The sequence below is a fragment of the Enhydra lutris genome, unplaced genomic scaffold (genome assembly GCF_002288905.1).
Source record: "Enhydra lutris kenyoni isolate GAN:26980312 unplaced genomic scaffold, ASM228890v2 scaffoldscaffold24, whole genome shotgun sequence".
Classification (NCBI taxonomy): Eukaryota; Metazoa; Chordata; class Mammalia; order Carnivora; family Mustelidae; genus Enhydra; species Enhydra lutris.
This window is the reverse complement of record NW_019154108.1, coordinates 21,715,137-21,729,545: the sequence shown is the minus strand read 5'-3', so window position 1 is coordinate 21,729,545 and position 14,409 is coordinate 21,715,137. Positions and strand designations below refer to the sequence as shown.

Sequence of the window (14,409 nt, the reverse complement as noted above, 5' to 3'; positions counted from 1 at the left end):
AGTAATTGCAAGTCCATACTGATGGAATCATGATGAATAAAGGTGTAATTTGTGTGGTAATAATAAGACAAATGAGGGAAAATGGAAGAGACTGTAAAAGAACAAAGCTCTTTATACTATTGAAATTAAATTATTAATCCATAGTATATTATTAAGATGCTAATTGTTATCCTCAAGGCAACCACAAAAAATAAACTAAAAAAAATATAGTAAAAGAAACAAGATAAACAAAATGATACACAAGAGAATAGTTATTTAATATAAAAAAGCAGTAATGGAGAAACAAAAACTCAATGACATAATACATATAAAAAATAGTATGGTATACCATAAAACTATCATGTCCGTAATTACATTAAGTATAAATGGATTAAACACTTCTCAAATGCACAGACTAGCAGAAGAGATTTAAAAAATAAAAAATAAAAACATGACCCAATTAAATGTTGTCTATAAAAGACACACTTCAGAATCAAAGACACAAGTAGGTTGAAAGTGAAAGATTATAAGAAGATATACCATACAAATAATAACCAAACAAAAATCACAGAGGCTACACCGATACGGAACAAAATAGACTTTAAAACAAAAATTACTAGCAAAAAAGTAGGACAATTTTAAATGATACTGTGAACACATAAAAGGTTTAACAACTATAATCATGCATTTACATAATAACAGAGTCTCAAGATACATGGAATAAAAACTGACACAATCAAAAGGAGAAACAGATAATTCAACAATAATAGTTGAAGACACCAATATTCCAGTTTCAATGGGTAGAACAACTAAATAAAAAATCAGTGAGAAAACAGAAGATTTGAACAACAGTATAAACCACATGTACACATAGAACACTCTCTCCAACAACAGCAGAATACACATTCTTCTCAAATGCACATGTAACATTCTCAAGTATAGACTGTAAGTTAGGCATAAAAAAAGTCCCAATACATTTAAAAGGATTAAAACCACACAGAGTATGTTCTCTAACCACAGTGGAATAAAATTATGACTCAATAACAAGAGAAGATTTGGGGAATTCACAAATATGTGGAAATTAAGTAACACACCCTTAAGTAACTAAGTGGTCAAAGAAATAATATAAAATATTAGATAATACTCTACGATGAATTTAAATAAAAAGACAACATACCAAAACTTATGGGATACACATAAAACAATGATTAGAATAAAATGTGAAGCTATAAACAACTATATCAAAAACAAATCTCAAATCAATAATCTAACATTCTACCTCAAGAAGCCAGAAAAAAGATGAGTTAAGTAAATTCAAGACAATTAGAAGGAAGGAAATAATAAACATTAGAGCATAAATAAATTAAACAGACAATAGAAAAATGAAAGAGCAAATCAATAAGACCAAAACCTGATATTTTGAAAAGATCAACAAAATGGACAAAATTTTAGATAAACCGACCAAGACAAAAGAGAGAAGACTAAATTACTACAATTAGAAATGAAAGAAGGGGGCGCCTGGGTGGCTCAGTGGTTAAAGCCTCTGCCTTCGGCTCAGGTCATGATCTCAGGGTCCTGGGATCGAGTCCCGCATCGGGCTCTCTGCTCAGCAGGGAGCCTGCCTCCTCCTCCTGTCTCTCTTTGCCTGCCTCTCTGCCTACTTGTGATCTGTCTGTCAAATTAAAAAAAAAAAATCTTAAAAAAAAAAAAGAAATGAAAGAAGGGTCATGGAATAAAAACTCATCATTACTATGGTCATTACTGGTCATTACTATTATTACTAAGGTCATTACTATGGACCTTACAGAATTAAAAAGGACTATGAGGGAATTATAAAAAAGTGTGTGCCAATAAATTAGATAATCTAGATGAAACATGATTTTTAGAAAGTCACCAATTACTGAAACTGACTCAGGAAAAAATAGAAAATCTGAATAGATGAATAAAAATATAAAAATTAGGTCAGTAATAAAAAACATCCCATAAAGGAAATGCCAGGCTCAAATGGCTTTACTGGGAATTCTACAAAACATTTAAGAAAAATTAATGTGAATCCTTCACAAACCTCTCAAAATAGAGCAGAGAGGGAACACTTTTCAAACCACTCTAAGAGACTAGTTTTGTCATGACAATAAAAACAGAGTCAATGTAAGCACCCTATAGTCCAATATCCCTTATGAAGCAGACACAAAAATAATCAAGAAAATACTAATAAGATGAATCCAGCAACGCAGAAAACAAATTAAGCACCATGACGAAGAGGGTCTAATCCTAGGAAGGCAGGGTTGATTTAACATATGAAAATCAATTAGTGTAATCAAGACAGTGTAGTACTCAAAAATTAACTTGAAATGGATGAAAGCCTTAAATATAAGACCTGAAACCACAAAACTCCTAGAAGAAAACATAGGGGGAAAGCTAGTTAACATTAGTTTTAGCACTGATTTCTGGGATATGACACCAAAGGCACAAACAACAAAAGCAAAATAAATAGGTGGGACTACAGCAAACTAAAAACTGTACAGCAAAGAAAACAATTGACAAAATGAAAATGAAAATGTACTAAATGGAAGAAAAGTTTGCAAACCATATATCTGAAATACATAAGAAACTTTTAAACTCAATAGTAAAAAAATAAATAGATTAAATAATGGGCAAAGGATGTGAATAGGCATTTTTCCAAAAAAGACTAAGAAGTGACCAACAGATTCATGAAAACGTGCTCAACGTCACTAATCATCAGAGAAAGGCAAATCAAACCCGCAATAAGATATCATCTCACATGTGTTAGAATATTATAAAAACACAAGAGACAATGAGTGTTGGTGAGGATGTAGAGAAAAAGGAACCCTTGTACACTGTTGGTGGGAATGTAAATTGCTATAGCCATTGTAGAGGTTCTTCAAAAAATGACAAATAGAACTTCCATATGATCCAGCAATCCCACTTCTGGGCATATAGTTGAAGGAAATGAAATAGTATCTCAGAGACATATCTACTGCCATGTTCACTAGAGCATTAGTCACAATAGCCAAGATATGGAAACAATCTAAGTGTTCAACAACAGATGAATGGATAAAGATGATGTCATATACATATATATATATGTGTGTGTATGTGTGTCTGTGTGTGTGTGTGTGTGTGTGTGTGTGTGTGTGTGTGTGTATATATATTATTTCCTTCTAGCATTTAAAAGAATCATCTTGCAATTTTGAATTTCAATGAGCACTGTTTTAGACAGAAACATTAGTAAGGTAACAAGATCTTATGGTAACAATAAAGTCTGCATACTCCAAGCAAGAGGTTGGATTATATTCAATTTGTTGGTTTTTTTCTCCATTCTCCTTCTTCCAAAAGCTGCATGAGCATTACCATCCCAAAACCACAATATCTGCTTCTGAACATATCATGGGCAAGACTTTACCTATGACTTTAATTACTCACAGGTGTGTTGACTTTTTCAAATCCTGGTTAAATTCAATTGAATACATAACTGATCTAAAAGTGAGTTAATCCCACCCAACCACCAAAATTATGACATAATGAGTAATAAATTTATTTATACTAAGACAATACTAGAATTCTGAAGTTATCCATTACAAAAAGGAAAAAAATTCCCCACAACATTCTCAAGTCTCCTTTAGGTCACAAGTGAGCTATTAAGCAAAACATAGAAACGATAGAGGAACATTTCTTAAGTGGGTGTTAGCAGATGTTAGCCAAGCAAATACTTCAGAATAATAAAATTAAATTAAGGGGTGTTCTACTAATGTTTTCACCAGACGACTAATACAGACCCAAGATGGTTCCTGGCCAACAGTAAAGGCACCAGAACTTCAGATACATTTGTGAGAATGCTGGTGCTGTGAGAAGGGCCAAACCCAAATATCCATTTGGCCAAAACAGGTGTTAGCCTACCATTTACAGATGATAACTAGAAACCAGGCACCAGGCTAAGTTTATAAGCTTGTAAGCACATGTAGTCTTTCATTCAATCCTCCAACAACCTTCCAATTATATTATCATTATCCTTCCCATTTTACAGATGAAAAAACAGATTTAAAGAGTTAATATCTAAGCCTATTGTCCTCATGTTTTACTTGGCAGTATAGGGAACCAAATTCAAAGCCCATGCTTTTAACCACAACATGCCACTTCTGGGTGTTTCACCTTGGTTACTCTTTCCTAGGATATAATTAAGTGCAGATGTAATGAATGCTTGAGCCATTAAACTCCAAGTCATCATCTGTTTGTGGAAACATCTGTCTCACTTGGCAAATATCCGAGGTTTAGATAAAATTTCATAGTTTGGTCTAGAGAATTAGAACTTTCAGAATTATGAAACTTTGATGATCAAAAAGGACCACCTACTGAGAGTCTCTGCCTTCTATAATGGACAGAACTTCCCCTAAGAAACCTAGGGGATCATAAGAATGTTCCTCTCCTCATGATCATGACTTAGTCTTCTATGTTTTCCAGGAGAAAATCCACCCTTACTTAGCCTTTTGAAAACACTTTTTTTAGTGCTTGCAAAGAATGGAAGCATCTACAATCTTTTTTATAAGAAAGGAAGATACTAAACAATTGGAAAGTTGAATTTCTTAGGATTGAATACAGTTGGATGCCAATTATAGTAAATGCTCATTTGCTAAATGTGTTAAACCGTCAATAAACACTGAGCTTCTTTTCCTCAGAAAGCAACTATAAGATTGGTTAAATAAATTTTTTTTTAAAAAAGAAATTAAATGATAGTTGCTTCTCTATAGATATTTCAATGTCCCTCTTAATAAACAGCACCAGGATGGGATACAACACTTCAGAAGAATTCAGAGAGTGAGAGTATAACGGGCTAACTCGTTTCTTATTGTTTATACTGTAATATGACTGACTTTTAAGGTTACTTAGCTTTATTATGAAATTGAATGATTATATCTATAGTAATTGCAGAACGCCATTGATATCTCTAGTATTTCAATGTGTGGTGTCTTTAAGCCACTCTGCTCCAAACCTGTTCTTATGTAGTGTTTCACATGGTTAACTTATCATTTTAACTTCTGAAATCTTTTTGAAATCTATGGTCAACTAATCCTTTAGAAATTTCTACACTTTTTGTTAACTTCTCCAATTCACACTGAAGTTATTAATATAAGTATTGAAGGGGACAGAATCAAGTTGGGAGCTATTTATATCCAATGTGACATTAGTTATCAGGAGTGACAAGGTGATATGTCAGCTTTCTGTCCAGATTCCTGTACAGTAGCCAATAACTTCCCTTCAGGTTGATCATAATTAGTATTATATTAGAAGTTCACTTCATCATTTAGTCTCATTTCAGATTGGTGATCTGTTATCTGAACAAGTCAAGGTTATATTAGTAAAACATTTTCAGGTACTGTAATGTATCTTACCTCTATTTCATTTGTGATTTGTATCAAGAAGAATGTTTTATATTCTCCATCCAATATGGTAGCACTTAATAAATCCTTACAGTGACTAACCTGTTTCTTTTCACATTACCTCAGATGTCTTCTGGCTTGTTGCCCCTCTCTCTGATGATTTTCTGTGTAGGTGTATACCCTAATCGCAATCCTTGCTAACATATATTTTGTTACCATATTCAGATTGTAGGTTTATTGACTTATGTTTTCTTAGGTATTGACTCTGGGAGTTCTTTTGTCTGTTGTTGCTTTGTTTTTGATGGAATCCTTAATTTCTTTCATGAACTCTGGTTTTCAATCATTTTTGACTACATTAATAAGTCTCTAAGCCAGTTCTTAAAGTCTGGGCCAATGTTTCTCTGAGTAATGACATACAGACCACTTGCATCAGAAAGCTGTTTCAGGGGACGCCTGGGTGGCTCAGTTGGTTAAGCAGCTGCCTTCGGCTCAGGTCATGATCCCAGAGTCCTGGGATGGAGTCCCACATCGGGCTCCTTGCTCGTCAGGGAACCTGCTTCTCCCTCTGCCTCTGCCTGCCATTCTGTCTGCCTGTGCTCGCTCTCTCTCCCTCTCTCTCTCTGACAAATAAATAAATAAAATCTTTAAAAAAAAAAAAAAAAGAAAGCTGTTTCAGGAGATCTGGAACTGGGCCCAGGAAGCTGTATTTTTGACATGTAATACATATGATTTTTATGAACACTGAAGTTTGGTTCTTCCCAGCTCTAGAGATACATACTCTGTCCTTCAATATACAGTCTTCATTTAATATTTTAATCCAGTCTAGAGAACAAAAACACCCTTCTTTTTTATACCACTGGAGACAGTAAAATTGGGAGATATTTTGCATCTAACACCTCAAATCCCCCAAAGCTCTCTGCAAATCAGATAGCCAGAGAAATCAAATGGTTGACTAAAGGTTACATAGATCATGGTTAGCATAGAATTTAAACCACAATTGGTCTAACTCTGGTGCCTGAGATGATGGCAGCATATCATGTTATCCCACGTGACTGTTTCCTTTTATCCAACAATGGAGACTAGATAAGGGAAAAGATAAATATCCTGTACAATGATGAGAAAAGGAGCCTTTGGGTAGGAAAATGGGGAAAGGAGAGCAAGCCCTCCCACAGAACACTCTTAGATGGAAGTGGAAATCTCCGTATGTGCTGGAGACAGCTGCCAGAAAACACTTGGGAGAGACAGAGGCCTTATGAGGAACAAGGTTAATTCAAAGCAACTTAAGGGAAAGCAGGGTCAATTTCAATTAAGTTGATTTCAAGATAGTTATAATCAGATATTGGCCTTTGAGTCAATTACTAAATGAAAAAGTAAAAGTCCTCTTAAGGAACATGCTTTGTGTTATGACATCCATAAATTAGGTGTTCATATTTGGGGAAAGGGGGAAAATACATTGTTTTATTAAAAACATTTAGGGAACTGATGATCTGAAAATAAAATATGTAAAGAAGTAAATGAGAAGAATTCAATGTCCAATTAAAATTTTTTCATTCACTTATGGTTTACTTTTTCATTTTTTAAAAATTTTTAAGATTTAAGATTAAGATTTTTTAAGATTTGATTGCCTACTGATAATGTAACTGGAATCAAGCTAGATGCTAGAGCATATTTTTAGGTTAAATAATTCCGTAAATGTAAAGTGAATATACAAATAAATGAATGAAGAATAAATGAAGTGAATGAATAAAGGATTTAATAAGAAATCACAAGGATTAGAGAAAATGAAAAGGTATACACGGAAATCTTGGATAGTCTTCTGCAATCAGGAAAGTCCAAGCCTACAATTCTTGACCCTTTTCTAATGAGACTCCAGAGATCTGAAGTCTCACATTCAAAGTCGAATTATCTTTTAAGTTTATTATGAAGCTGTAATATTCATGAGATAGTCCACGGCCACCCAGACTTTTTGTTAAAGTATATGAGAGAAGATCTTGAGTCAAAAATAGCTTCTACTTACAAAATCCCTCGTTAAAGTACATGAGAGAAGATCTTGAATTAAGGATAGCTTCTACTTATCAAAATCCCTCAAACAGCCAGCAAAGAAAATCACAGAAAATACTAAGGAACAATCCTGCATCTCTGTCTTGACAACAAAAGTTTCCTGTACAAAGTTTAGTCAACAGAATTCAAATAATTAAAAACCTAGGGTAGTATGTTTATTTATTTATGAGCTCTAGAGAATCCTATTTGGCAACCTGGCCATCTTAACAGATATCTTGACCAAAGGCTATCTTAATATGAGCAATTATAATTACAACAATGTTTAAAAAAAACTATTTTTTTCATACAGATGAAAATAAACACTTGTTTCTTTCACAGTGTAATTCATTAAAAATGTCCCATCATGTTAAAAAAAAATAAATAGAAATGTTCTTTTGTTAAGATGGGAATGACATTACCATGCACATGTAGCTGAAGGTGGTGCTGTGTTTCCCCAGCTGCGTTGGTCGCCACACAAGTGTATCTGCCAGCATCTTCCGTCAGGGCTTTGGCAATTTGTAAAACTCGACCGGAAGACTGGATCTAACGGGGAGCAGAAAGCATGGCAGCATTTTGTACTTTATACTGGACTTGAAAGCATTTGCTGAGATAGACACATTCATTGAAATTTATGCTATTTAATTACATTTTTATGCCGATCTTAAGTATCTCTTGATAGATTAGAACCAGATCACTTCATTGCACAAAAAAAAAAAAAGACTGATTTGATTGAAAAATTTTTCTTATTCATTGGAAAACACAAAATAAAGTAACCTAAGGCCAGCCTGCTGGTACAGTCATAAAACTTCACTGGACAAAAGACTTTAGCACTGAACCATGAGGTATGTGATGACAATTTAAGCTACTTAAAAAAAATATGGTCACATTTATGTAACACTTCATAAATACTTTGAAGACAACAATCTTTTTTGATTAAATGGTCATAGGGACCAGAAAAACAATAGAAATTATAAAATATGAGTAATGGAAGTGCAGATAAATTTCTTCCTGATTGTTTTTCCTCATTTCTCTCTTAAACCTATTGCAACTAGCCTTCACCATTTTGGAACTAGTGATTCAGTGGTTATTCTTTGAAACTGATTATTCAGAGGTTTTCAATAGCTTCTAATCACAATATCCAGCGGCTTATGTAGTAAGCTCATCTTCTCTTCCACCATCTACAGCATTTGGCATTACTGACCCCTTACTCCTGAACCACTCTACTCTCTGTAGCTGTGTTGAAGATACAAAAATGTCCTCCGTTCTCAATCTCTGACTTTCTTAGGAGACCACAGAATCTGCTTCCTCTTCCTGTCCCTTAAGCATAAAGCTCAGCTTTCTGATAGTTTTCATCCAAATTCATGGCTTCAGCGAAGAATCTTGTGCAGACTCTGAAATTTATAGTACTGGCCTCAATTCCTCTCCTAACTGCCACACTCGCTGTTCCAGCTAATCTGCTGGACGCGTTAGCACATGAAATTTAACACATCCAAAACAAGGCTTTTAACTGTTGCCTTCTATCTCCAGACCTACTTTCATTGCATGTTTCTAACATTGTTTAAGAGCACAACTATTCTCCAAGTCATCTTGATTTCAGAGCTCACTCTTATTAGTTATACTACTCTAAGTTTTTCAGACCCTCTACTTTCCATTCTCACAACCACTATGGGATTATAATAGTTTCTTAATTTATATTCCAGTGTCTCCAACCTCCCCAAATGTTAATCTATATTATATACCATTGCCAGAATAATTTGTCTAAAATGTGAATTTGATCCTTCTACCAGTTCCCCTTCAAAGCTCACTCATAGCTCCCCACTTTACCCAGAATGAAATCTGAACTCAGCATAGTCCTCCAGGCTTGCCACATTCTGGCCCCAAATGATCTGCTCTCCATACTAAACTCCCACTTGACCTATTCTCCAGCCACAGTGTACTAAACTCATTAAGCAGCACATTCATACATTAATATTCACTTCTAGACTTCTGCACATGGCCTTTAAATGCCATAATTTTTTAAGACTCTGGACGAGGTTGGTTCTCTCTTTTATTTTTTCTTACTCTTTACTCTTCCCTTAGATTAACTCATTCATGTTTATGCTTTCAAATATCATCTATGTGTCAGTATCTCCAGCCAGAACTCTCCTTTGAGCACCAGGAGCATATATTCCATGATCTACCTGATCTCCACTTTATTTCAAAGTCAAATTAACCTCTCAAACTCTAAAACTTAAATCCAGTTTTTTTGCCTCTAAATGAGTTGTCCTCCAAAGTCTCCTGTCTCACCGAATGGCATCATAAGATACACATCTGTATAGGTTAGATTCCCCAAGTTTTCCTTGATATTTCCTGCTCCCTCAACTTTCATATGCAGCTTATCACTGAGTTCTAATGATTGAAACAATAATTCTCAAATATATCCACGTATCCTCATCTTCAAGGCTGGAATGTGAGTTCAAATTTCAATATTCTCTCTCTTCTAGATGAGTAAGTCCTAACGGATTTCCACATATCTACTCTTTATATTTTTAAATTTAGTTTTGGAGGTAAAATTGGCATATATTGTATTAGTTTCAAATGTACAACTTAATTTGATATTCGTACACACTGCAAAGTGATCATCACAAGTCTAGTCTTCAAAGTTAACAAATTTTTTTTCTTGTGATGAGAACTTAGAAGATTTGCTCTCCTGTTAACTTTCAAGTATGCAATACAGTATTATTGAGTATAGTCACTATGTTGTAATTATATCCCCATGACTTATTTACTTAATATCTGGGAGTTTGTACCTTTTGACCATCTTCGCCTATTTTGCCCATCTCTCAACTCCCTTCTCCTTTGGCAACCACCAATCTGTTCTATGTGTATCCATGAGTTTTGTTTCGTTTATTTTTTAGATTCCATATATAAGTGAAATCACATGGTATTTATCTTTCTCTGTCTGACATATCAATTAGCATAATGCCCTTAAGGTCTATCCTTGTTGTCACAAGTGGTGAGACTTCATTCTTTTATTTTAATGACTGAATAGTATTCTCGTGTGTGTGTGTGTGTGTGTGTGTGTGTGTGAGAGAGAGAGAGAGAGAGAGATATCTTTATCCATTCATCTACTGATGAACACTTTGGTTGTTTGCATGTCCTATTATAAATAATGTTGCAATGAGCATGTGAATGCGTATGTCTTTTTGAGGTAGGGTTTTCATATTCTTTGGATAAATACCCAGAAATGGAATTGCTGAATCAAATGGTGGCTCTGATTTTTATTTTTTGAGGACTCGCCATAGAGTTTTCCATAGTGGCTGCACTATGTAAATTCCCACCAACAGCACACAAGGATTCCCTTTTCTCCACATCCTCACCAACACTTGTTATTTCTTGTCTCTTTGATAACAGCCTTCAAACAGGTGGATGTGGTACCTTGCAGCTTTAATATGCATTTCCCTGATAATTACTGATATTAAACATTTTTCCATATGCCTGTTGTATATCTACATGACTTTGGAAAATGTCTAGTTACATCTTGTGCCCATTTTTTAATCGGATTGCTTGTGTTTTTAATATTGAGTTGAGCTCTTTTTATACTTTTGATATTAATCTCTTATCAGATATATGATTTACAACTTTTCCCTCATTTAATAGGTTGCCTCTTTATTTTGTTGGTGATTTCCTTTCCTGGGCAGAAGCTTTTTGGATTGATGTAGTCCCTCTTGTTTATTTATGCCTTTGTTGTCTTTGATTTGGGAGTCAGATCTAAAAATTCAATGCCAAGACTGTTTTCAGGAAGCTTATTACCTATATTTTCTTATAGGAGTTTTGTAGTTTCAGGTTCTACATTCAAGTCTCTAATCCATTTTGAGCTGATTTTTTATGTATCATTTAAGATAGCATTCTGGTTTCATTCTTTTGCCTGTGACTGCCCAATATTTCCAACATCATTTACTGAAGAGAACATCATTTTCCCATTGTATATTCTTGACTTATTTGTCATAAATTAACCAACCAATATATGTCTAGGTTTATTTCTGGGCTCTCTATTCTGTTCCATAGATCTATGTATCTGTTTTTATGCCAATACCAAGCTTTTTGATTACTACAGCTTTGTCATATAGTCTGAAAACAGCATGATGCCTCCAGATTTGTTTTTTTTCTCAAGATCACTTTGGTTACTTGAGGACTTGGTTCCATACAAATTTTAGGATTGTTTGTTCTATGTCTGTGGAAAAATGCCATTAGAATTTTGATAGGAATTGCACGAAATCTGTAGATTGCTTTGGGTGATAGGAACATTATAGCAAGATTAATTCTTCCAATCCATTGGTATGGGATACCTTTCCACTTATTTGTGTCTTCTTCAATTTCTTTCATCAGTATCTTATATTTTCTAGTGCACAGGACTTCCACTTTCTTTCATCTCCTTGGCTAAATTTCTTTTTATTCTTTTTTTATGCAATTTTAAATGGACTATTTTCTTGATTTCTCTTTCTGATAGCTTGTTAGTGTATAGATATGAAGCCAATTTTTGTATATCAATCTTGTATCTTGCAACTTTGCTGACTTCATTTATTAGTTCTAACACTTTTTTGGTGAAGTCTGTAAGATTTTTTAATATATATTTTTCAATTTGGATGACTTTTATTTCTTTTTCTTGCCTAATTGCTCTTGATCTTAGAGTAAAAACTTTCAGTTTTTCACCACTGAATATGATGTTAGCTGTGGGCCTGTTATATATGGCCTTAATTATGGTGAGCTATGTTTCCTCTATACCCACTTTGTTGAGGGTTTTTACCATAAATGGATGTTGATTTTTGTCAAATGTTTTTTCTATTGAGATGATCATGTAATTTTTATCCTTCACTTCATTAATGTGGTGTACTATGTTGGTTGATTTACGAATGTTGAAACATACTTACATCCCTGGAGTAAGTTCCATTTAATCATAGTGGAAGATCGTTTTAATTTTGATAACAACTTCAGTTTGGACGCATTCTAAAACTCCACATTTTTAGTCCCCCACAATGTTTTGTTTTTGATGTCACATTTTACATTCTTTTATTTTACATCTCTCATAACTGTTTATTGTGGTTATAGTTAATTTTACTACTTTGGATTTTTACCTTCCTATTGGCTTTATAAGTAATTAACCCACTACCTTTACTATATATTTACCTTTACTGATGACATTTTTACTTTCATACATTTTCTTGTTACTAGTTAATGCCTTTTCTTTTTCAGCTTAAAGAATCCCTTTAACATTTCTTGTAGGGACAGTTTAATGATGATGAATTCTTTTACTTTTTGCTTCTCTAAAATTTGCTTCTCTAAAATAAAATTCTCTTTATTTTCTTTCAGTTCTGAATAATAACCTTGCTGGGTAGTGTATTCTTGGTTGGAGGTTTTTTTCCCTTTCAGCACTTCAAATATATCATGATACTGACTTCTGGCTTTCAAGATTTCTACTGAAAAATCAGCTGACAGTCTTATGGGGGCGGGGTTCCCTTGCACTTAACAAATGGCTTTTCTCTTGCTGCTTTTAAGATTTTCTTCTTATCTTTAACTTTTTACATTCTAATTATAATGTCTCTTCCTGTGGATCTCTTTGGGGTCATCTTATTTAGAATTCTCTATGATTCCTAGACCTGGATATCTGTTTCCTTCCCCAGTTTAGGGAGGTTTTCAGCTATTATTTCTTGAAGTGTGTTTTCTGTCCCTTTCTCTCTTTCTTCCCCTTCTGGAATCCATACAATGTAAATGTTATTCCAGTTCATGTTGCCCCATGGGTCCCTTAAGCTATCTTCATTTTTAAAAATTCTTTTTTTCTTTCTGCTGCTCTGTTTGAGTGAGTTCCACTGCTGTTTTCCAGGTCACTGATCTGTCCTTCTGCTTCATCTAATCATCTAATCTGTTGAACTACCTAGTGTATTTTTCAGTTTAATTATTGTATCTTCAGCTCTGTGACTTCTGCTTGGTACTTTCTTATATTTTCTTTTTCTTTTTCTCTTTTTTTTTTAAAGATTTTTATTTATTTATTTGACAGAGAGAGATCACAAGTAGGCAGAGAGGCAGGCAGAGAGAGAGGAGGAAGCAGGCTCCCCACCGAGCAGAGAGCCCGATGCAGGGCTTGATCCCAGGACTCTGGGATCATGACCTGAGCCGAAGGTAGAGGCTTTAACCCACTGAGCCACCCAGGCGCCCCTCTTATATTTTCTATCTTTTGTTGCAGTTCTCACTATGAACATGGTTCTTTTCCTGATTTAGTGAGCATCTTTATGATCATTACTTTGAACTATTTATCAGGTAGATTACTTATTTCCATTTCATGAAGGTCATTTTCTGAGGTTTTGTTCTGTTCTTCCATTTGAAACATACTCCTCTGTTTCCTCATTTTGCTTGAGTCTTGGTTTGTTTCTAAGTATTATGCAAAATAGCTATCTTCCCAGTCTTAAAGGAGTGGCCTTGTGTAGATTAACCTCATTGTTCAACACTGCCCTAGCTCTTGGTTGTCTTTCAGACTTTGTGACTGCCTAAGTAGCCTGATTTATTCTTAGTCCCAGTTACTAAGGGTGTTCCAAGACCTATCAGTGTTCCAAAGAAAGGGATCTCAGTCAGCACCTGGTTTCAGGCTGACTAGAAACCAGATCCCTAGGTAGCACTTTTAAAGTACACAACTATACACAGTCCCACAGGACTGCAGTTGTAAACCCTGCTGCCCTTCAGACCAGGGGATCCGGAGGTGTTCCCTGGGTGGCAGTTGCAAAACTCAGGGCTTTGGGTCTGTGTATATGCCCCTTGCTGCGAGGTACCAGTGAGCTAGGAAGGCCAAGGGAGAACACAAAGGTGGTGTCTCCCTGAATTTGCTTCCTGAGAATGCCTTCGTAGCCTCTACATATGTGGCAAACCTGAAGCCTGTCTCTCATGCTGAAGCTCCAGGACAAGGGGATGGGGCTTTTTCACCAGCAGGTGTGTTCCAGTTTACTGTGTGCAATGCCTTGGGTGT

At 34.8% G+C, this 14,409-nt stretch overlaps 1 protein-coding gene across 1 annotated transcript in view; it reads right to left on the bottom strand.

Moving 5' to 3' along the window:
* LOC111150763 (hemicentin 1) overlaps window positions 1-14,409 on the bottom strand; it is a 471,859-nt gene that overhangs the window by 170,988 nt on the left and 286,462 nt on the right. Inside the window, exon 36 of the mRNA XM_022508355.1 lies at window positions 7,835-7,958. Within this exon, the coding sequence (XP_022364063.1) occupies window positions 7,835-7,958 (124 nt within the window). The remainder of the gene's footprint in view (window positions 1-7,834; window positions 7,959-14,409) is intronic.